Genomic DNA, 24,957 nt, shown 5'->3' with positions numbered 1-24,957 from the left:
TACTCTAAAAGTAAAGAACCCAGCTCTAACACCCCTGCTAACCACACTCTTGCCCAGCTTCCATAGGTGTCCCCTAGTTCTCCCACCACCAGTCCTGATCTGAAAAATATCCTCTGAATTAATCCTATAGAAACCCTTTAGCATGATAATGAAAAAGGAAATAAAAGGGAAGATATGATTGAATGTCTCAATCATATCTTCCCTTTTCCGCCTATCAACTAATTTCTGCAACCCACAAATCTTCAACCTGTTCTCATATGGTTCATTCCATAGACCTGCTATTATCTTAGTCACTCGCCTCTGGATCCTCTCCACCTCCTCCCCATCAAGAAGGAACCTAGGTGACCAAATCTGGGCACAGTAGTCGAGATGAGGTCTTATCAAGGCTTGGTACAGAGGTACAATAACTTGCTAGTCTCTGCTCATCAAGGTATTTTTCAATAACCAAGTGAGTTGATGAGCTGATTTAGCTAATTTTGCAATGTGCACCCTAAACTTCATCTCCCTATCCACTAACGCTCCCAAGTCCCTGCCCTCATCAATCTCCTGGAGTACAGTTCCACCAATGTGGTATACTGCTGTTAATCTTTTCACCCCAAAATGCATAACCTTACATTTTGTCACATTAAATTGACACCCATTCTCCTTAGCCCAGAACTACAATCTATCCAAGTCGTCCTGAAAGCTTTTGACATCTTCTGCATTCACTATTGCCCTAACCAACTTTGCATCATCAGCGAACAAATGAACTGTTCCTCTTAGTATCACTGTAAACCCATTACCCTTATCCAGTTCAGCCGTCACTATGTTATAAAACTTGAGCAAGTTACTGAAGCATGATCTACTCTTCACAAAGCCATGCTGTACCCCATACAGTATCTCATTTTCATCAATCCATTCCTGTATTTTTCCCTTGACTACTTCCTCCAACACCTTGACGACGACTCCTGATATGCTGATCGGTCAGTAATTTGCAACCATAGTCTTGGATCCTCTTTTATGCAGTGGAACTATTTTCCCCTCTTTCCACACCTTCGGGACTAAACCAGACCCGAGACTCAGATTAAACAACATGGTCATGGGCACTGATAATTCTTTAGCTGCTTCACGCAAGACCCGTACCGGTATACCACCCAATCCCACAGATGTATTCACATTAAGGTTTCTGTAATAGACTATTCTCCTCCACTTCATTCATCACAATTCCCGTATAAACTAATGGTTCCTTCATTTTTTCAATGTCACCACCTGGATGATATACTTTTGCAAAGTGCATAATAATAATAATAATATTTTTTTTACAAAGGTTAATATTAATACCCATTAAATTTGTTTGATTTAATGGTCAAGATCCTGAATTATCCATCCAATATCATAATACAATATTCAAAACACAACTGAAGGACATGTGGAAAATGATGGTACATCTCTAGCATGTGAAGAAGCTATAAATTGAGTAATTGAGTGGAAAAGATGTGGATGACTGTATAACAGCAAGAATGTAGACAATATTATTTAGTGATGCATCTATTGAAAATGCTCTTATCTTTCCATGTGAAAAAATTATTTTATGAAATTATTTATTAAGAAATAGTTCACATGTTCAGTTCAAGAACTCTTTATTAGCTGATAATTCTAAATAATAAGCAGTAAAGAACATAAATTATTCTAAAACTGTTGATTTACAATTTATAGCACAATAATCAAACCATCAACTCAAATTGCACTTGGGATACACAGATACTTCCACTGTGTGAACTTAATCTCTTTCTTTGTTTAAAGTTTCTTTCATGTCCATGTACATTTTTGCTAATGATTATATCTATATTATGATGAATTTGCTGTGTTTAAGAAGAACTGGAGCAACGGAAAGTTTACAGTCCTGCAATTTTAGTACTCCCTGAGGTTTACAAAATAACTTCATATGGGAAATGTAAATTTTTTTAAGATGAAATGTTCTTTAATTATTAAAACTGAATTTGCTAAATATCTATCTTTAGTGTCTAAGTAACATCAAGGTCTGTTCTGCTTCAAAGAGATTTATGATCAACAGGAACTCTTAAGGAATTGAAATACTGTAACATTCACACAGCTGACTGACATTATTGTAAACTCTTTTACTATAAAAAATACAAAAAAATCCCTGTCAAAGCTTCCATAGCATCAAAAGCATTCTAAAGAAAATTCACTATAGCAAACTTTTCACTATAATAGAATTATTCCTTTAGTTCCTGTGAACTCTTTGTAGGAATCGATTAGCTTAAAGTAACATTTGACGGTTTCCTTATCCCATGATGTAGCTTAATGTAATATCTTGTAAGAATGCAGTATCAAAATTGCAAAAATGTCATTCTGAAAATTCATGCATTTATTAAAATATCATACAAACCAAGTAACATCTCTCTGAGAAATGTTCGCTCCCCCATATCCCATGTGATTCACTGGAAAGCTCCATTCAGAAATTTCCTTGTTAAAGATATGAATAATTAATGATTAAAATTCTGAAATTGATTTGCTACAAATGGTAGTAAGTTTGAATGGTAATAATTTCTCATTAATTAAATCTTTTGTGAATTTTAAAATGTGAAATCCGAGGATATTCCAGAGGAAAATTGCCCAATATTCAGAGTTCACCTTCAAGCTTTTGTATTGGTTATCATATTTGCATGAACTTTTATGTGATTTTTAAGAGTTGAAACTTCTGAATATGATTTACCACAAGTCTCACAGGTTGCAGGCTTCTCCTTAGCATGAACAATTATGACTCTTAAGAGATTTAATATGGGAATATGATTTTCCACAGGTTTCACATTTGAAAGGCTTCCCACTGATGTGAACTTTTATGTGACTTTTAAGATTTGAAATGTGTGCATATGACTTCCCACAAATCTCACACGTAAAGGCCTTTTCACTGGCATGAACTGTTAAGTGGTTTTTAAGAGTTGACGGCTGTGAAAACGATTTACCACAAGTTTCACAAGTAAAAGGCTTCTCATTGGTATGAACTCTTATGTGAGTTTTTAAATTTGAAACTTTTGAAAATGACTTACCACAAGTTCCACAGGTAAAAGGTTTCTCATTGTTATGAACTGATATGTGGCTTTTGAGAGTTGATAGGCGTGAAAATGATTTACCACACGTCTCACAGGTGAAAGGTTTCTCATTAGTGTGAACCCGTAGGTGGATATTACGAGTTGAAAGTTGTGTAAATGTTTTACCACAAGTTTCACAGGCAAAAGGCTTAGAATTCGAGTGAGCTCTTATGTGGGTGTTAAGAGTTGAAAGACGTGAAAATAATTTACCACAAGTTTCGCAAATAAAAGATTTCTCATTTGTGTGAACTGTTTTGTGGGTATTTAGATTTCCAATTTGTGAAAATGATTTTCCACAAGTGCCACAGATAAATGGCTTCTCACTGGTATGAATTCTGATGTGCGTTTTAAGATCACATGAGTGCAAAAACGATTTGCAACAAATTTCACAAGTAAATGCTTTCTCATTGGTGTGAACTCTTAGGTGATTTTTAAGATCATAAGAAGATGCAAATGATTTATGACAAATTTCACAGGTAAAAGATTTCATGGGAGTGTGAAGTCTCGAGTGTTTTTTAAGATGTGCAATGTGTGGAAATAATTTACCGCAAATTTCACAATTAAAAGGCTTCTCATTCGTGTGAACTGCTGCTATGTGCATTTTAAGGTCCCGAGAGTCTGAATATGATTTGCCACATATTCCACAAACAAAAGGTTTCTCATTTGTATGAACTCTTAAGTGTCTTTTAAGATTAAAAGAGCGTAAAAATGATTTACCACAAGTCTCACAGGTGAAAGGTTTCTCATTAGTGTGAATCCGTAGGTGGATATTACGAGTTGAAAGTTGTGTAAATGTTTTACCGCAAGTTTCACAGGCAAAAGGCTTAGCATTCGAGTGAGTTGTTATGTGAGTGTTAAGAGTTGAAAAAAGTGAAAATAATTTACCACATGTTTCGCAAATAAAAGATTTCTCATTTGTGTGAACTGTTTTGTGGGTATTTAGATTTCCAATTTGTGAAAATGATTTTCCACAAGTGCCACAGATAAATGGCTTCTCATTAGTATGAATTCTGATGTGTGTTTTAAGGTCACGTGAGTACAAAAACGATTTGCCACAAATTTCACAAGTAAATGCTTTCCCATTAGTATGAACTCTTAGGTGATTTTCAAGATCATAAGAAGATGCAAATGATTTATAACAAATTTCACAGGTAAAAGATTTCATGGCAGCGTGAAGTTTTGAGTGTTTTTTAAGATGTGCAATGTGTGGAAATAATTCACCGCAAATTTCACAATTAAAAGGCTTCTCATTCGTGTGAACAGCTGCTGTATGCATTTTAAGGTCACGAGAGTTTGAATATGATTTGCCACATATTCCACAAACAAAAGGTTTCTCATTTGTATGAAAAAAAAGGTTTCTCATTTGTCTTTTAAGATTAAAAGAGTGCAAAAATGATATACCACAAAATTCACAATTAAAAGATTTCACATTACCATGAATTCTTTTATGTCTTCCAAGATGTGCAATGTCTGAAAATGTTTTAGCACAAATTTCACAGGTAAGACTTTTCTCAATAGTACACTGTAACGTATGTTCCTTTAAAAATTTGACATAATCAAATGGCATATTAGACATTTCACAGATTAATTCTGACTTATTAGGTTGATAGCCTTTCATATTTCTACTCTTTTTCTGTAGTTATTTCTTTCAGTAAAGATTTGTCCTTCCCATTTATTTTCCGTTCGTTTTATAACATTTATCTTTTACCAGAAGATTCATAGTTCATGAGAAATATTTTACAATGAAAACTGATTAATGATGAATTTCTTTGGCTCTACCAATGAACAGCTGAAATAAACAAAAACAAATTAAGTGTCCTGAATTATTATATTCTTATAAATTATACAATTTTTTTAAATAAAATATCATAATACTGTTTCAAGACAAGAACAGCTATTTTATGTGAAATGAATCCCACATATACATATTGTAAAACAAGAGTAAGAGTATGCTCTTGTTTTACAATATGTAAAATATATATATTTGCTTGGTAAGCTTATATATATTTTTGCTTGGTAAGCAAATATATATATATAAGCTTACCAAGTAAGCTTATATATATATATTTGTGCACATCTCTGAAAGACTAAAAACATAATCTTCTGCAAAACAATTTTTTAAGAAAACAAGCACTAATAAAAAGTAAACTTTGCATTCACCATCTTTTATTTATTTTTTTATTGTTCAGTGACCAATGTAGTCTCCTGTGGAAATGGCATTTACAAAAGTAGTGCTAGGCCTGCCACTCAAAGAAAGATGTTCTAGGTTCAATTCTAGTCGCCATACTAGAAGAACTTTTTCTAACCATTTCTTCGACTGGTTCCTCAGTTAGTCTATCTCTGGCATAGTCAAAAAGTTCCCTCCTCACCCAGAAACTCAGGTTTATCACGAGTTTCTGGGTGCGGGTATTCATCTAGGACCTTGCAGTCCTAGATGAATACTTCAGCAAGTTTCATGCTTCCACCTGAACAATAACCAGGCTAACAAAGAACTCATTGTCTACCTCAACCACAAACTGCCACACTACAACTGATTCCCGAAATATCTGGGCATCACTCTAGATAGAACACTATCTTTTAAACCACATCTCATTAACACAGCATCCAAGCATTTTGGATGCTGTGTTAATGAGATGAAAACAAGAAACAATATACTGCAAAAGCTATGTAGAACAACTTGGGGTGCCTCAACAACAATGCTTCGCTGCACTGTTCTTGGCCTCGTTTACTCTACAGCTGAATACTGCTCACCTGTATGGCTGAACAGCGCCCATGTGTATTTGGTTGATGCCCAGTTTAACATCACTATGCGACTTATTTCTGGAACTGTAAAATCAACCCCAACCTACTGGCTCCCAGTGCTAAGCAACATCCCGCCTCCACACATCCGCAGATCCAACTTTCTTCTACATGAATACAACAAAATCATGGAAATCCAAAATCTTCCAATCCATGAAGACATCCCACCCCTAGATATAAACAGGCTAAAGTCAAGGCACCCTCCAGTCTTAACAGCAAAAAACCTTGCAGAGACAAGTTTCAACATGAAGGAGAAGTGGAAAGAGTCCTAGTGTAACACTTCAACAGGGATCTTCCATGAATTAGTGGACCCAACACAGATACTCTCGGGTTTTGACCTACCTGGGAAAACTTGGTCTGCCCTTAACCAAATCCGCACCAACCATGGCAGATGTGCAGACCACCTTTACAAATGGGGCATGATTGCCTCACCCAGGTGTGACTGTGGATCACCCCGCCAGACAATTAATCATATTACAGCAGAAAGTGTCCAACGTGCATACATTGGAAACCTGTCAGACTTCATCCATGCTACACCAAGTGCAGTCGACTGGATAATCAACCTAGACATTCAGTTGCAGGCTATTCTTGATTCTTGATTGTCTCTTTTATGACTGTATTATGTCTTATTATTGTACATGTCTATTATTATGTCATATATATTAAGGATTAATGTAATGTAACTTTTCATGTGTGAGCCATATGCTAAATAAATTTTACGTATAAAGCACATGATTTCGAGTGTTGGTGACCAGTTCATACATCACCTTATTTCTTTCTCCCCTTCAACATGAATTGACTCTTCTTGGCAGTCTGCCAACAACAGCTCTCTAAAGTGTGGGCATACTATACTAACATAGAAAAAAAAAAAAAGTTACACCAAAAACTTACAAAATGTTTTAAATGATATAATAACACTATAACACTGAAAGAATTAAAGGACAACCTAAGTAAAATAAAAAATTATAAATTAGTAGGCAAAGATGGGATAAATGCCTAATTGTAATAAATCTGCTCGAAAAAATGCGATTATTAATTAAAAATAAAATATACACAAATGGACAAATACAAATGGAATGGAATAGAAGTATAGCAATACCTGTTTTTTAAAGGGGAGGAGATGAAACAAAACCTGCTAATTACACAGGTATTAGCTTATTGAATACATGCTACAAAATATATAGTAAAATACTTAATGAAAATTTGAAAATATACAGTGAAAAATTATTACTAGAATGACAAAATGGATTTAGAAAAGGACACTACATAATGGATGCATCTTTTTGTTTAAGACTCCTTATAGAGAAAACAAGACAATTTAATTTACAAAAAAAACTCATATTTTGTTTATAGATTATGAAAAAGCATTTGACAAAGTAAAAAGGTATACAATGTTTGATATATTACAAAGAATAAATATAACTAATATTTAAAAAAAAAAAATCAGCTAACACCTTTTTATTCCCATATTGGGAGTAGGCGAGGCCGTTTAGCCCTATCTAACTTTTGGTGACTGAGTGGGTAGTTCAATCTCCCTGTCAGCCAATCAGAGATAGCTGGCCCAGGGCTATCACTAATTAAGTGGCACGCAGTGAAGAGAGAGACAGCTCAACATGTGCCACCATCACATGGTTCCTAACCCTAACACAACATATTTAATGTCTGAAATAATGTAGGTTCTACGGTCGAATTTCTTGAGTCTACGGGAGGAAAAAACCCGCTTGCCCGTGCCATGCAATATTGAATATATACAAAGATAATGAAATAAAAATAATGAAAAAATGTCTGAAATACAATCTATAAACCAAGGAGTAAGACATGGATACCCTCTGTCTCCAACACCTTTTAATATTTATACTAATGAAATATTATGGCAGTGGAACATTTTAAATAATCCAGGTATAGAAATTTCTTGAAATAACAAAATAAATACACTGTTATTTGCAGATGATCTGGTAATAATATCAGATAAGGATCAGATAATTTACAGAGAGCAATATTATTATTATTATTCAGGCCTCCATGGAGTCAAAAGACTCATCATGGGAGGTCCTTCCTAAGAAACACAAAGTCTATCAAGACTCATCGAGGGGAGGTCCCCCCCCCTGAGAAACACAAAGTCTCTCACACCACACCTTAAACTCATTGACCGTTCTCGCTCTCACCACTACATTGGGCAATGCATTCCATGGTTCAAAGAAACCACTCCTCACCCTCTTGAAAACAGTTTCCTTTCGTGACTTCCAGGGATGGCCTTCATCACTCTTACCTGCTGTTCAACCCTGTAACCACCTCTCAACAGTTTAAAAGTCTCAATGATTTCACCTCTCCTTCCTCTATCCACCAAACTCTGCAGTCCACATTCCCTCTGCCGATCCTCATAACTAACATGGTACAGTCCTGAAACCATCTTTGTTATCTGCCTTTGTACCCTTTCTACAGTTAATTTATCCCCTTCAAATCCTGGGGACAAAATCTGAGAACAATAGTCTAAGTGTGGTCTGATCAGAGACTTATACAACAGAATGATAACCCTTTTATCTCTGCAGGTCAGTGTCCTTCTCATTATTGCAGCAATCCTCTGTGTTACCTTCACCACCTTTTCAATATGTCCCCTAAATTTCAAGTTTCTATCAATCATCAACCCCAGATCTCTTGTCTCCCCTACTTCCTCTAGTAAAACTCCTCACATAGAGTATGCAGCGTCCCATCGATGTTTCCCAAACCTCTAGACCTTACATTTTGCTGCATTAAACCGATACCATCATTCATTTGCCCATCTATCTAGCTTATTCAAATCCTCTTGCAGGGCTACCACATCTGCACTATTACTAATAATCCATCCCAGCTTCGCATCATCTGCAAACAACTGAATATCTCCTTGCAATCCACTGACAATGTCATTGATATAAAGGTTAAACAATATACTTCCCAGTACTGAGCCCTGTGGGACCCCACTTGTAACCCTCTGCCTCCTTGAAACTGCCCCACCATACACAACTCTCTGATACCTATCGGACAGCCAATTTTGAATCCAGTTGACCAGTCTGACATCCAGAACCATGTGCTGCAACTTAAATATCAGCTTATCATGTGGAACCCTGTCAAATGCTTTCGCTAAGTCTAAGAAAATGGCAGTATATGCCTTTCCCTCATCTAATGCTCTTGTAATTTTATTATAAAAGGCTGGCATATTGCTAAAACAAGAGCGCCCCTTCACAAATCCATGTTGACTCTCACGGACAACACCACCATCCTCATCTGCCCAATGCTGTATATCATCCCTCACTACTTTCTCCAAGATCTTAACAACAACTGATGACAGGCCTATAACTGGTCTATAATTAGACACTTCCAGTCTGCTACCACCCTTATGCAATGGAACTATCTTACCTTCCTTCCATTCAATCTATAATATATAAATAAACATTATATTAGAGCAGTTTGGAATAAAAAATATCCATAAATAAAACTAGAACAAAAAGGTTGGTCGATTGGTAGAGCCTCTGCTACTAATGGCTCGGAAAAAGTTAAGAAAGTTTGAGCGCAGTTAGTAGTCGGAAGTGGACAAGTTGTTCGATGCTGTTGGCACACTCTCCCTCGATGAGTCGTTGGACTCCATGGAGGTGTCTAATAATAATAATAATAATAATAATAATAAACCGAGAACACAACACTACGGACATAGGATATACCAGGGCATAGGACTGGCCACCTTATCCTGAAAACGGTTCGAGGTCAGATGATTAATAAACCCTTGACACTGCAAGGTAAAAGAGGGAAAATGGAAGATGAATGTAATAGAACAGGAGAAAAAGACATAAAATTAAAAACTTTAAAATTCTTAGAGATTATAGGCCTAATAAACAGCACGAGCACAATCCAAATATTGTACAAAAAAGAAACACTTGAAAATATACAGTACTTGAACAGTGCCTACATTATTATACAACAGCGAAATTTGTGCAACAAACAAACAAGATAAACAAAGAATCAAAACAAGCGAAATGAAATTCATGAGAAGAACAGAAAAATACACATTATTAGACCAAAAAAAAAAAAGAAGAACAAAGATATTTTACAAGAACTAAAAATAAAATTAATAAAAGAAAAAGTAAACAATTACAAACAAAATTGAATGGAATAAATTAAAGATATCAAGAAATTATATACTTAGTTTAATCCTTTATCCAAGTGTAAGCAAACAAGTTTGCACCTTAACTATTTTCAGGACTGGGGCAACTCATATATAGATGCTTATGACTTGACATCACTTGCCTTAGTATCCCATAATGCAAAGCACATATCCTTACTATGTATAACGCTATGCATTCATTACGGGAAGGGCCATCATGCAGCAAATAACTAGAGAAAATGACAGACAAATTACAAAGGATGGAAGGCAGACCATATAAAATGCCAATTTTCTAAGCATTCCTCTGTACTGAACCCTCTCCAATACTTTGGTAGAAATGTAAAATACAGCAGCACAGCTTACCAAACCTTCCCATTGCTTGTGTCTTGAGGTGGGTGATGTAGGTGAGAAGTTCTTACTGGTGTTCACTGATCATTTGATAGTTCTCCAAGTGAAGTGAAGAAGAATAGACCGTTGATTAACTTCTCCATTATTTTAGAGTACCAAGATAAGTGCAATGAGTTGGTTGTCTATGCAGAAATTGGAAAGGAAAATGATGCTAGGAGGTCAGCTTTATGTTTAGGTGTTGATGCAATATTGTCATCTGGTTAGAGAGGGGTAGGAACAATGATGGACAGAAACAGCACTCGATGGTGGCAGCCACAGCTCAGTTTGCTAATGGCTTATCACCAAGTCCTTCCTCCAACAGTTAAGGACTATAGCACAGCATGCTGCAGGATATTGAGGTATGCAGTGCTTATGGCATGTATACATCCCGACTGCAAGATGTGGCAGATGAGAGATCGGGGAGTGCATATATGTGGAAAATGCAGAAAGTGAGAAGAACTTAGTGATTTAGACATTAGTATAAAGGACCTCAGCAACGTTAAGTCAGAAACAGGAGAATACTGACCAAAAGAGATGAGTAGCGTGATCAAGGGTGAGGATAATAAGCAGAATGAGAATGAAAGAATAAAAATTGTGAGCATGGTCAGTTTCAAACATCGTGAAGTTTTTGAAGATGGTGTTAATTGGGAGGATGAATGGTGAGCAAGAGCAGGCAGCTTGCAAAGAGACATACATGCACTGAAAGAAGTGGAATGTCTCAGGAATGAGTTCAGAAGCATGAAAGAAGAAATGAGGCGACCGGAAACAATGAATGCAAAGCAAATCAGAATAGATTAGTGAGAGAGAGAATTATGGGAATGATAGAAGAGGAAAGAATAGAACAAGTAAAAGAGAGGGAATGAGAAAAATGTGAGGAGTGCTAGAACCACAGATGGAGAGATGATAGGACAACAGTTAAGTAGGAGAACAAAGAATGAGAGTGTTAGAGGGGGAGAAAGAGAGAGAGAGAGATGCAGGTGAACAAGGAAGAAGCAGAGTGGTAAGAAGTGTAATGTATGGAGACTCGATAAACCATGGTGTGCAAGATAGAATGCCTGAGGAGTGTTTGCCTGGAGGAAAGATAGACAGTGCGACTTTGGCAAATAAGCAAGGTGACAGGGTGGATGAGATGATTGTGATGGTGGGCACGAATGACTTGAGTGGCAAGAGATCTGAGGTTCATGCTTAGATTGTAATGAAGAAGACAGAAAGAGGGAAGAACAGTGTGTATGTTGCTCTGGTATGGTAATGCAGAGCTGCAGAGGAGAGCATCAATAATGAATGGCATAAAAACCAGAATGTGTTGAAAGAGAGGCTTGGAATATGTGGATGCTTGGAGGGCATTTGAGGACAGAGAGGAACTGTATGAGAGAGAGAGGGATGGCTTGCATTTGAATGAGGAAAGACCTAGGCATCTTGAGAAAATGATGTTATCTAAACAAGTCAGTGTCAATGCAGGGAAACTAGAATTATCAGGGTAGATGGTAGCAGAGGTGGCCTCTTGTGGGAACAGGTGCTTGGGAGAAGTGGAAATACACTGGGTAATGCTGAATCCAGTGGAGTCTGGAGAAGATAATGATAGGTAGAAACAGTGACAATGCCTTGATTTTTTTATACTAATGCCAGGAGTATCCAGATAAAGGAGATGATGGTGCTGACAGAATCAGCCTGTCCAGAGATTATTTGGATCTCTGAGATGTAGTTAATAAAAGATGATATACTGACAGGAATAGAATTAGCAGGGTATAGCATTTTTCAACAGGATAGGAAGGGTAAATGCAGTGGTGGAGTATTGCTTATGACAAGTGTTGACTTATGTCCTCTCAAAGTGGAGTATTTGGAAGGCAATGGCACTAACTGTTTTGAAAGCATGTGTTGTGAGGTAGAAGTGGACAGGACAGGATATTTAGTGGAGGTGTTGCTACAAGCCAGGGAGCACAGAGGGTGAAGAGCAGGAGATGTTTAGGCAGTTGAGTTTGGCAAGTGCAAGAAGAAGGATTGTTATGGGAGATTTTAACTACAGCAGTATAAATTGGGAAGATGAAACTGCATGTAGTAATAAGGGAATACAATTTCTGAAATTCTTGAGGGACAAATGTCTTAAGCAACATGTAGTAGAAGGAACATGAGGTTCAAGACTTTTACATTTAATCATAGCATCAGAAGAGCTGATTATAACTGAGATGGCATCTCTGCCTGCAGTTGGAGAGAGAGACTACGTGGTTTTGACTTGAAGGATAAATAGACATGCAGGAGTATCAAAGAGAAAGGAATTTATGTCGAATTATAAGGCAGGTGATTAAAATAGACTTAAACATCATCTTAGGGCAGGTCCATGAAGGGAGGAATTGGAAGGGCAAGATATCATTAGTGCTGGGGAACTTGTGAAGGAATCTTTATTAGCAGCAATAGCAAGCTGTATACCGCAAGTGAAGAAGGAGACAATTTGGAATAAAGTGGATAATATCAAACGGGAACTGCAAGTAAAAAGAAGGTTATGGAAGAGATATAAGGAGAGGGATGGAGAGCAGATGCATGAAGAATATAAAACTCAGGTCATGAGAGTGGCTAGTATGGAAAGGAAGGAGACAAAACTGGAATATAAAAAGAGATTAGCCCTGAGCTCTAAAGGAAGTCCTAAGGAATTTTTTCACTCTGTGACCAGTAGGAGAGGATCATGGAAGAATGATATTGTTGGATAAAAATGGGAATACAGTGACTGACACATTGAATGAACATTTGGTGTAGTTGCGGTTAGTTGGTGGATTGAGTGATGGAGACTCTACAGAGACCTGTAGAGTAGGTGACCTCCCTCGATGAGTCTGTGAACTCCCTAGAGGTGTCAGATAATAATAATAATATTTCATCCAGGAGAAGTAGGTTTTCCATGATTTATTTTAATAGTATTAACAACACCAAACAATTTTACCAAAGAGATGTTTTATTTACTGCTTATATTTCACTGAATTTCAACCGAGCATCATCAGAGCAAAACACACTTGTACACGCGACAGTGAGTGAGTGAAACAATACAATTGCAATGGAGAAAAGATCTAAAGTCCTATTTTGGCACCCTCTGACAGAAAAAAAAAAAAAAAAAAGCTATGCAGGAGTTTCTCTTAGGATAACAGTCTCCCACATTTTTGGCAAATTGATGCAACCATATTTGTTAAGGTTGGAGGAATTCTTCAAAGCCATTGCTGATTCAAAAAATAATCTTTCAGATCTGTAACGACTCCTAAATATCACATTTGTTTTCTTCCATTTAATCCTGTGTGAAGGAGTCTCCAAAGCATGGTCTGCCAATCCTGACTTGCCATAGTAATAGTAGGGAATGTATTTTTCATGTTCTTCCAAGCAGATGTTAACTGATCTTCCTGTTTGCCCATAATAGGCCAAGTCACAGTCACAGGGAGCGTCATACACTCCTGGGTGTGCTAAAGGGTGAAGTTTATCCTTAGGCAAGCAGATCACAGTTGCTTGCCTAAAGATAAAGTGGTGCAAAGCCCATGTTTCATCAATACTTAGGCCTATGAATAACCGTCAACACCAAAGCTTATCTGTTAGATAGAAGTAGGTGTTAATACTAAAGGGCAGGTTTGAAGTTTAGAAGTGCAATATGAAGACATCCAATTCACTCTGGATGTCAATAAAGCAATGGGACTATGAGAGAATTTGCTACAGAACTGACAACTCTGTTGACCTGGCTTTTCAATAAAAGTCTGGCCATGTGAAAGGTATCCGAAAGGTATCTGAGTGGAAGAAGGATAAGATGGTGCCACTGAGTAAGTGTGGTAGCAGACTGGAAGTGTCAGACTATAGACAAGTTTGTATTTCATCACTAGTTGTTAAGATCTTGGAGAAATTAGTGAGGGATCATTTACAACATTGGGCAAATGAGGGTAATGTTATCTGTGAGGGTCACCATGGATTTGTTAGACACTCTTGTTTTAGTAATATTATTATTATTATTAATACCCAAGACCCCATGGAGTCAAAGACTCATCTGGGAGGTCCTTTTATCATACACACAACTCATCATACCGTGCTTTAAACACATTCAAATTCTCTGCAGAGAACACACTCTCAGGCAAGGTATTCCAATCATTCACAATTCTGCATGCAAGAAACCTGCTTCTCACTTTACTGCTCACACCCTCTTTATACAGTTTCCAGGGACAGGGGCATGCCGGCCAAATGTGCAATGTGTGCGATGCACACAGGCACCAGGATAGTAAAGGCACCAAAGATTTGGTATGATATTTTAAATAAAGTGAATTTTGTCAGTCTTCATACTGCAGTCTTCATCTATGAATCTCCAACTTACTTTAGATGCATTGAATGATCTAAATCAATTTTTAAATGATTATAGGTCTGATGAAACTTTCAAAGAAATTCAAGGGTGAATGCTGGTCTTGAAATTCACGCTTGCTCTTGTTATCGTTCATGGAGTGAGAGGCATGATTGAAGTCTGATTAGTGGAATAATGAATTACTGACCATTTAAAACTATATATTTAGAAATTTATGTACATTTAATCATACAAATACAACATTTATTTTACAAAGGATATTCTATCTTTTTCAATTTAGCTAGTTGAATACAAATTCTAACCTATGGTTCTTCTTTATTAACTGGTCAATAACATCGTCATCAAAAGTTGGTTGTAACTTAATTTTCCCAAGCAACCACACACACTTGTAAAGGCTGGCTGAAGCTCACTGGCTAGAGCTACGTTGACTGCGTGTGGCCTTGTGTTTAAGATGACGTGAAGGGAGCGGAAATGGCTATGCACGTGCATGAAATCACAGTGCTGCAGCGAGAACCTGGAAGCTCCTACAACCGAGCAAGCCAAGGTAGCTTTGACTAGACAAGCAAGCATTGGCCTTCGATACACAATACAAAGCTCAATTATTACCACGCAAGCTTAAGACATCTTCTGTTCTACAAAAATAAAAGTGAAATGCTTTAAATGTATGCATTTATTAACAAATAAATATTACTTTCTCAATTAATGTTGAGAAAGTATAGCAACAAGTATAGCAAGCATGGAGAATTCGCCATTGAAGAAATTGAAGAAAGATAAAATTAACTGGGGCAAAATTTGATCTGAATCTGTATTTCATAGTAGTAGCCCACTAAGGTGACATAAAAAGACAATACAATTTGATTACGAACATGAAAATATAGTAGATCCTGAAATTTCATTTAAAGTAATTTTTTTTCTCTGCATAATAGATAGAATATTACAATCTTTGAAGGAAAGATTTACTTTATTAAAAGAACATATGTCCTTTCAGATTTTGTATTTGTTAAGTACTTCACGAAACAAAGAATATTTATTATCTTGTTGTAAAAAGTTACGACAAAAATTAACACATGAGTATATCATTCAGAGATTGATGTAGACGATTTATGCAAAGAAATTTTACACTGTCAACCATTTATTTCTAATTTTAAAACCGAGATATATCAGATAATTCAGTATATTTATTCAAATGACTTCATCACAGTTTATCCAAACTTTACAATTGCTCTTTGGATTCTTTTGTCATTACCGGTATCTGTAGCATCTGCAATACGGTCTTTTTCTAAACTTAAAATGATTAAAAAATATTTGCACTCCACAATAGTACAAGACAGACTTTCAAATCTTGCCATTATATCAATAGAGTCAGATATTTTGGATCAACTTGATATACATGATATTATTAGAAAATTTTCATTAATGAAAACTAGAAAAGTTCAATTCACTAAGTGATTTTTCTTTCTGTTTAAATATTTATTTAACTATTTCTTTACCCAATAATGTTTAATATGTTCCTATTTTATATACTTATAAGTTACTATTATTTATTTATCTTATTACTTATTTACTTTATTTTTTTTTCAAATTATTTTTGTTGCTTTTGTACCCTTCTTGTATGTTTATTGTATTTTATACATTTTTTTTTTTTTTTTTTTTGCAATTTCTGCTTTTTGTTCAATAAACTTATAATTAATATATTTTGTATTTCATTTTAACTCACTGATACGTTTTTATAAAGTGATTTTTTATTGGGGGAAGGGGTATAGGGACACCAACTAAAGTTTTGCACACAGGTGCCGGACACTACTGGTGCGCCCCTATCCAGGGATGACCTCTGATTCTCCCCGAATCTCTCACTGTTTTCTGTAGAACCTCTCCAACACACTAACAATCCTTTACTAACTTGTAGGTCTCTATCATATCTCCCCTTTTCCTCCATTAAACTAGACTCTGTAAATTGCATCTTCTCAATCTTTCCTCATATGCGATAGTCCAGAGGTCAGAAACTACCTTAGTCAGTTGCCTTTGGACCCTTTCCAACATCTCTTCGTCCTTTTGAAAACCAGGTGACCAAATCTAGGCACAGTAGACCATGTGTGGCCTAATCAAAGCCTTATACAATGGAACAAGAATCTCCCTACACTTACAAGTCAGTGTCCTTGGCATCATTCCCAGAAGTCTTTGTGTTGTCTTCACAATTTTGGCAATGTGTCCCCTAAATTTCAGATCCTTATCTATTGCACCAAGATCTCCTATTTCCTCCACCTCCAACAATATATCCCCACCAAGCATAAATTCTGCTTCACATCTTTGTTTCCTAAATTTTAAAACCTTACATTTTGCAACATTGAACTCGCATCCACATTCCTGTGCCTAATCATTAAATTTATTCAAGTCTTCTTGTAAGGCCATGACATCTTCTCTACTCTTCATAGCTTGTCCCAACTTCGCATCATCTGCAAACAACTGAATATCTCTATCCAAAACTTCGCCAATATCATTAATATACAAGTTAAACAGCAATGACCCTAAAACAGACCCCTGAAGCAAACCACTAGTGACCTTCCTTTTCTGGGATATTGCTTCCCCATACACAAGTTGCTGATACCTATCAGATAGCAGTCTCTGATCTAATGCACTAATCTAATATCCAACCCCATCTGCTCTAGTTTGACTACCAACTTATCATGTAGTAATCTATCAAAAGCATTTGCGAAATCTAAGTATATTATTATTGTGTATCCTCCTCAGTCCAAGGAAGCAGTCACCTTATTATAATAAGTAAGTAGATTACTAAAACATAACCTCCCTTTAGCAAATCCATGCTGTCCATCACAGATAACACCATTGTTGCCAACCCAATTCTGGATCCTAGTTCTCACAAGCTTCTCCAACAACTTAACCACAACACCTGACACACAGATAGGCCTATAATTTGTTGCTTGAGTTCTATCACCTCCCTTATGAAGTGGCACAATCTTGCCCTCCTTTCACTACTTAGGAACTCGACCCAGTGCAAGACTCATATTAAAAAAATATGTCAAGCCAGATGTCAACTCCATGGCACATTCCTTTAGAATACTGGTTACATATTATCAAGTCCCACAGCCTTATTAACATCTAGTTTGCTCAACTCCCCATACACGTCTTGCTTACTTACAGTCAGTCTCTCCTCCCCATCATCAACTGCTCTCTATCTTTCTATGAAGTCACATTCACAAGATGGAAAGACCTTTACGAATTGCTCATTAAGTATCTCCACTATATCTTCCTCAACAGCTGTCTTTATACCATTTTCTCCAATCAACGTCATCGTTCCATAATCATTCTTTTTTTGCTGGCTACATATCGAAAGAATTCCCTAGGATTCTATTTGGCTTCATTAGCTAACTGCTGTTCATATCTCACTTTTGCTACCCTTACCAACCAAGTCACCCACTTTGCCTGGACTTTGTAATCCTCATATGATTGCCTTTTGTAATAAAGTGAGAAGAGCAATTGATGAGGAAAAGACATATTTTGCCACTGTTTTGTATTTTAAAAAAGGGTACCAAATGACAAACAATACTACATGATTTGCAATATGTTAGCTGAATTTCAGGTTTCTATTTATCATCACCCTCAGATATTTAAGTTGCAACACATGGCTTTAGAACTCGGGTTAGTGATCTAGTTTCAGTATTGGCTATCTGATAGGTATAAGAGAATTGTGTAGGGGGGGGAGCATTATCAAGGAGGCAAAAGCTTACAAGTGGAGTACCACAGGCAGGGGAAGCTCATGCATAAGCACTGCGGAACTGCAGCACCCCCAATTTTTCTCGATATAAAAATATATTTATTAATTTATTTATATTTGCTTGTAATAATTAATTTTATAATCAACAATCCTATACAAATCTCTATTTTGTATAAAAAATAATAAAAATCCATCTTGTAGCACTTAGGAGGGCAAAGGACTTTAGCAGCACTGTGTTTACCACAGTATCATATTGCTAGAATTTGCTATGAGCGCAACCATATGCACGTCATAGTGAGATGCGAGCTATTAGCGTAATGTGGCACCATTCATCGTGCAGTTCCACTGTTCTTTATATGCAGTTTGCGCCAGTAGTAGCGTGCTCGTAGTGTTTATCATGTTTACTCAGTCTCTTTAAATATTTGGACATTACAATTAAAGACATAACATTTGCTATAGTTTTTATTTTAGAACATTATTTGGGTTATGATAATGTATTTTATTTTTAAGTAATTTTGAATTATACCAAACTGTATAATTTTATCAATAATAAACAATATTTTTTCATGTTTAATTTTCTTTAAAATTTTTACCATAATTTTGATATTTTATCCAAACATGTATACATGTACTTACAGTGTGTATATATATTTTGAAAGTTGCAGCACCCCATGATTTCAAGCCACAAACCACCACTGCTTGGGATAATATTTAGGGGCTCCACGGACTCCATGAAGTTGCCTATATGATAATAATAATAATAATAATGTATTTGTAAGATTCACATCTTCTTATTCTATAAATAAAAGAAAAGAAATGTAGACCTACACATAAAGAAACTACAGGAGGTGTATATGTTTCCTTGTAGTACATCAAAGAGCTATTGCATTAATTTCAGTTTAAATCTTTCTTCAAATTTTCAAACCCTAAAAATTAATCTAAGGTAGCTTTTATTCCCAAGCTAAACATTAAGAATATTAGCAAACAAACTCTTGTTCTTATCATGGTCATAGGCAAAATGGCTTTATTTGTTTTCGTGCAATCGCTTTCTTGGTCTTTCAACTATTCATTTTCCATTTCTTTTGTACAGTACTAGTATTACTTCCAAACTTCAATAAAGTTCAAAGACTCATCATGGGAGGTCAAATACTCATAGACCACAATAACTATCATACCTTGCCTTCAAGGCATTCATTGTTGAAACACTCACCACACACTCCACTAATGCATTCCATTCATTCACCACTTGCCATGAATAAATTTAAAAAAATCTCATTTTCACTTCTTTATCACATGGCCTTTGTTGCAGTTTTCAGGATGGCTTCTTGTTCCCCATTTCCCTATGCAAGAATTCTCCTGCAGCCATCTGATAGACTCCTCTAACCAACTTAGTTGGGTGTACCAAACAGTTGTGATAATCACACCATGAAGGAATTGAGGTAGAACCATGCAGTTTACACATTATTCTATATATTCAGCAGTGTTGTAACAAGTACTATACACGTGTTACAATGCTGCTGCATCATTTGTAATCCTCTGAGGAAAAAAGTCTTTCCCTTGTTGTACAAACCAGTCCTCATCTGCATATATGACTTCATTGTCTGTGGTAAATTTTTCCTTTCAAGCGTTTCTTTAAATTTGGGAATAAGAAAGAGCCAGATGGGCTAGGTCTGGTGAATAGTGGGTGAGGCAGATATTGAAAGCCCAAGTTGTGTATTGTCTGTTGAGTTTTATGAGTAGAGTGAGTAGGTTTTGCGTGGTTCTGCAAAAGCAACAGGCCTCTGCTCAGTTTCTCATGCCATTCATTTTTCTTTCGTTACTTCCTTCAGTTCCTTCAGAGCTGTAAATAAACTGCTGCTATAACAGTTTTACTTTTTTTTTTTTGAAGTACTTGTTAAGGATTACACCATCCATATCCCAAAAAACAATGACAAGAGCTGACTTTTGGTTCAAAACTTGGCCGTGAAGAACCTTTGTGTCTCAACTCCATTTACTGTTGTTTGGTCTCTCAGTCATAGTAATGAAGCTGTGTTTCAACAGTCACAATACAAGCCAAAAAATTTGCATCCTTGTGACGACAGTATATGTTCTCTCTTTTGGTCAGCATTCAAACATTTGGGGACCTACTTCACTGAAAGCTTCTGCAAGTCCAGATGTTGGTGGATAATGACCCAAACTTGTTCCCTGGATATCCTGAGAGTTTTTGCAATGTTTTTGGCTAGTATTCATCTATTATCAAGAATCATGGTGTGCACCGTATTGATGTTTTCAGGTGTGATTACTGTGGAAGGTCTTCTGATCTGGAAGTGTCTGTTGTCTTAGGAAGCCCAGTTTTAAACTCAACCATCCGCTGGCAACTGTTGGATATGCTGGGTCACAGTTCCCTAAAGTTTCACACAAAGTTTGGTGAATCTCATTGCAGAATTTTCTTGCAGCACGAAAAATTCGATGATGGCCTGCACCTGTGTGTCTTCGAAATTTTTTCTCTTTACGAGGCCTTGATAAGATCTCACTTGGACTACTGTGCAGAGGTCTGGTCTCCTGGTTTCCATGGTGATTCTGATACAGTGGAGAGAGTGCAAAGGTGAGTGTCAAAAATGACATCAGGATTGTGGAATACAGATTATGAAGACAGATTGAGATTTTGTAGACTACAGACACTAGCAAACAGGGGAACGGGGGGGGGATATGATTGTGACTTATAAACTTCTGAAAGAGTTATACAGAATTACAGCAGATGAAATTATTCATATTATGGAGGGTGGAGAAAGGACGTGTTCCCAACTTCCATGGATGGCCTCACGTCCTTTCTCCACCCTCCATAATATGAATAATTTCATCTGCTGTAATTCTGTATAACTCTTTCAGAAGTTTATAAGTCACAATCATGACTCAACTCTGCATGATTTGCAGAGTTGAGCTAATAAGGAGGTGGGAGGGAGAAAGTGGATATGCAGACATTAGGGAGGCAGTTGAGTGTAAGAATGTGTATTATACATGCCCGAGCTAGTACGGAGGGACAAATCGGAATGGGATAGTAAGTATAAGGCATCAAGATAGGGGTGGGACTAACGGGCTTCTGCATTTCACGTATACTAATTCTAAGAGTATTAGGAACAAGAAGGAAGAATTTTTGGCCTTGACTGGCTCTTCCTGGCCACAGGTTATTGGCATTAGTGAAACATGGCTGACAGAAGATAATATAGCTAGTGGGATAGAATGTGAAGGGTATAGTGTGTTCAGGAGGGAAAGAGAGAATAAAATGGTGGAGAGATGTGTTATTGATGATAGCTGATGAACTGCAACCAAGGAGAATAGATGTTGAACTACAGGATAGTGAAAAAGAGCGCATTTTAAGCTATTTTGTGTGAGATTGAGACTAGCAGAACAAATTATATAGCTGGGTGCTGCTATAGACCAAGTGATGGAATAGATGGTGGAGATAGTATGCATGAGCAAATAGATGCAATGAGTGGAAGGAGGGTAATTATTATGGGGGATTTCAACTATGGTAACATTGATTGGAAGGAGGAGAGAACACATGGGAACAAGGAATTGGATTTTATGCAGTTATTAAGGGATAACTATCTGAGACAGCATGTAATAGAAAACACTAGGGGTTCGAGACTAGTAACTGCATCTGAGAAATTGACTGTAATGAATATGACCATGTTGCCACCAACTGGTGAGAGTGATCATAAGGTTGACCTGGGAGGTGGTGGCAAAATGTGTGGAATTTTCAATTAAGACAGGGTACATGTAGAATTACTGGGCTGGTAAGTATGACAAGCTTAGGAGATTGCTTGGTTCAGTGCCATGGCATGTAAAACTGCAAGGGCTGGATGTTGTAGTGCATGGGAGGTGGTTAAGGAGCGTTTGCGGGAGGTAATGGCTGACTGTATTTACTTGATTTACTTGATTTGTACTTGATTTACTATTCAAACTCTATACCTAGAGTCCGAATAGTAAATCAAGTAGTGGTTAAATGGATGAATAACACCATTAAGCTTGAGCTGCAAAAAAAGAAACAACTGTGGAGGGAATTTAAGGAGAAAGGTGACCTGAAGGCACACAAACAGTATAAAGCGCAGACCAGAAGGGTAATGAGTATCGTAAGAAAAGCGAAGGAGGATTATGAAAGGGAATTAGCTATGCAAGCTAAAGAGAATCCCAAACAGTTTTTTCAATATGCTGCAAGTAAAAGAAAAAATGTATACGGCAGAATGATTTTAAGGAATGCCAATGGTAGGGAGGTAACTGAATCAGTTGATATAGTGCAATTACCGAGCAAACACTTTGCAAGAATATATCATCCAGGTGGTGATATTGCAGGAATGACGGAACCAATAGCTTATACGGGAATTGTGGTGAATGAAGTGGAGGTGAATAATCTATTACAAAACCTTAATGTGAATACATCTGTGGGATTGGATGGCATACCAGATCGGGTCTTACGTGAAGAAGCTAAAGAATTGTCAGTGTCCTTCACCATTATATTTAATTTGAGTCTCGGGTCTGGGTTAATCCCAAGGGGGTGGAAAGAGGGGAAAATAGTTCCACTGCATAAAGGAGGTTCCAAGACTGCTGTTGCAAATTACCGACTGATCAGTGTATCAGGAGTCATTGTCAAGGTCTTGGAGAAAGTAGTCAAGAGAAATAAATCCAGGAATGGATATATGGTAACGGGATACTGTATGGGGAACAGCATGGTTTTGTGAAGAGTAGATCATGCCTCACTAACTTTCTCACGTTTTATAACACAGTGACGGCTAAACTGGATAAGGGTAATGGGTTTACAGTGATACTGCTGAACCTTGCTAAGGCCTTTGACAGGATACCACAAGGAATTCTAATCAGCAAACTGCAGTATATGGGGATGGATATAGGGTTGGTGAGATGGATAGGAGGGTGGTTGATGGAGAGATATCAGAAAGTAGTTTATTCAAGAGTAGAGTCCAAAAGACGGCCTGCGACTAGTGGTGTGCTGCAGGGTTCTGTTCTTGGACCACTACTATTTAATTTATTCATTAACGATATAGGAAAGGATCGGAGAGGAACTGTTCATTTGTTTGCTGATGATGCAAAGTTGGATTAAGAAATAGTGAATGCACATGATGTCAAAATTTTGCATTATGATTTGGATAGATTGGAGGACTGGGCTAAGGAGAATGGATGTCAATTCAATGTGGCAAAATGTAAGGTTATGCATTTTGGGGTGAAAAGATTAGCAGCAGTATACCACATTGGTGGAACTGTACTCCAGGAGATTGACAAGGCCAGGGATTTGGGAGTGTTGGTAGACAGAGAGTTAAAGTTTAGAGGGCACATTGCAAAAGTGGCTAAATCAGCTCATCAAATCACTTGGTTCCTGAAGAATACTTTGACGAGCAGAGACAAGCAAGTTACTGTCTGTATCGAGCCTTGATAAGACCCCATCTTGACTACTGTGAACAGATCTCGGCACCAGGATTTGTTATTAATGGGAGGAGCTGTAGAAGATCTAGAGGCAAGTGACCAAGATGATAGCCGGTCTATGGAATGAACCTTATGAGAACAGGTTGAAGATTTGTGGGTTGCAGAAATTGGTTGATAGGCGGAAAAGGGGTGATATGATTGAGACATTCAAATTACTGAAGGATTTCTATAAGATTAATTCAGAGGATATTTTTGAGAACAGGACTGGTGGTGGGAGGACTAGAGGACATCAATGGAAACTGGGCAAGAGTGTAGTTAGCAAGGGTGTTAGAGCTAGTTTTTTTACTTGGAGAGTGTTGAATGAGTGGAATAGGCTGCCAGTCTGTTGTGGGTGCCATGACTGTGAATGAGTTCAAGGCAAAGTATGATAGATACTGTGTGAATGTTGAATAGTTGTTCTTGACATGATATTTAGGGCCTCCCTCGATGAGTCTCAAGACTCCTTGGAGTTGCCCATAATAATAATAATTGCCTTAATAATAATTTCTTCAAAACCGCCAACATGTCTTCTCATAGATCCTCCAAGAAAAAGAACAAATTATTACAATTTGATGAAACATGGATGTTAAAGCGTTTTAAGATATGCTCTTCTTGTGGTTATATCAGTTGCTTTAATGTTTATCATTACTTTTCAGCCCCTCACCATCTCCCTTGTATTTTATTATTATTGTATGGGCACCTCTGTGGAGTCTGAAGACTTATTGTGGGAGACTCGAACTATCCACAAAATCTATCATACCTATCCTTGAATCCATTAAAAGACAAAGCACTCATAACTGACTCTGGAAACAAATTCCACTCATTTATCTCCAAGCAAAAAATCTAATTCTCACACCCCTACTAACCACACCTTTATTCAACTCTGAGTAATGACTCCCTTATTCTGGCCCCACCAGCTAAGTGCTGAAACATTTTCCCCTGCATCAATCCTATAAAATTGTTTAAGCAACTTATATGTTTCTATCATATCCCCTCTTTTTCTCCTATCAATCAACTTCTGCAATCCACATATCCTCAATCCATC

General features: G+C 37.0%; 1 protein-coding gene across 5 annotated transcripts in view; it reads right to left on the bottom strand.

Moving 5' to 3' along the window:
- Positions 1-1,602: 1,602 nt before the first annotated feature.
- The window catches only part of LOC150099158 (uncharacterized), a 77,196-nt gene continuing 53,841 nt past the window's right edge, over positions 1,603-24,957 (bottom strand). For 4 of the 5 annotated variants that reach the window (XM_090403945.1, XM_090403946.1, XM_090403944.1 and 1 more), the window contains 3 exons: positions 19,095-19,199; positions 15,028-15,357; positions 1,603-4,881 (listed from right to left, as the gene is read on the bottom strand). In XM_090403945.1, the coding sequence (XP_090260071.1) occupies positions 2,746-4,710 (1,965 nt within the window). In that variant the 5' untranslated portion in view covers positions 4,711-4,881; positions 15,028-15,357; positions 19,095-19,199 and the 3' untranslated portion in view covers positions 1,603-2,745. The remainder of the gene's footprint in view (positions 4,882-15,027; positions 15,358-19,094; positions 19,200-24,957) is intronic. The other variant, XM_090403948.1, reaches the window with a different exon arrangement.

The sequence above is a fragment of the Typopeltis vanoorti genome, chromosome 14 (genome assembly GCF_054136105.1).
Source record: "Typopeltis vanoorti isolate ZY-2024b chromosome 14, IOZ_Tvanoo_1.0, whole genome shotgun sequence".
In the NCBI taxonomy this organism is placed as follows: Eukaryota; Metazoa; Arthropoda; class Arachnida; order Uropygi; family Thelyphonidae; genus Typopeltis; species Typopeltis vanoorti.
This window is presented reverse-complemented; position numbering and strand designations above follow the sequence as displayed.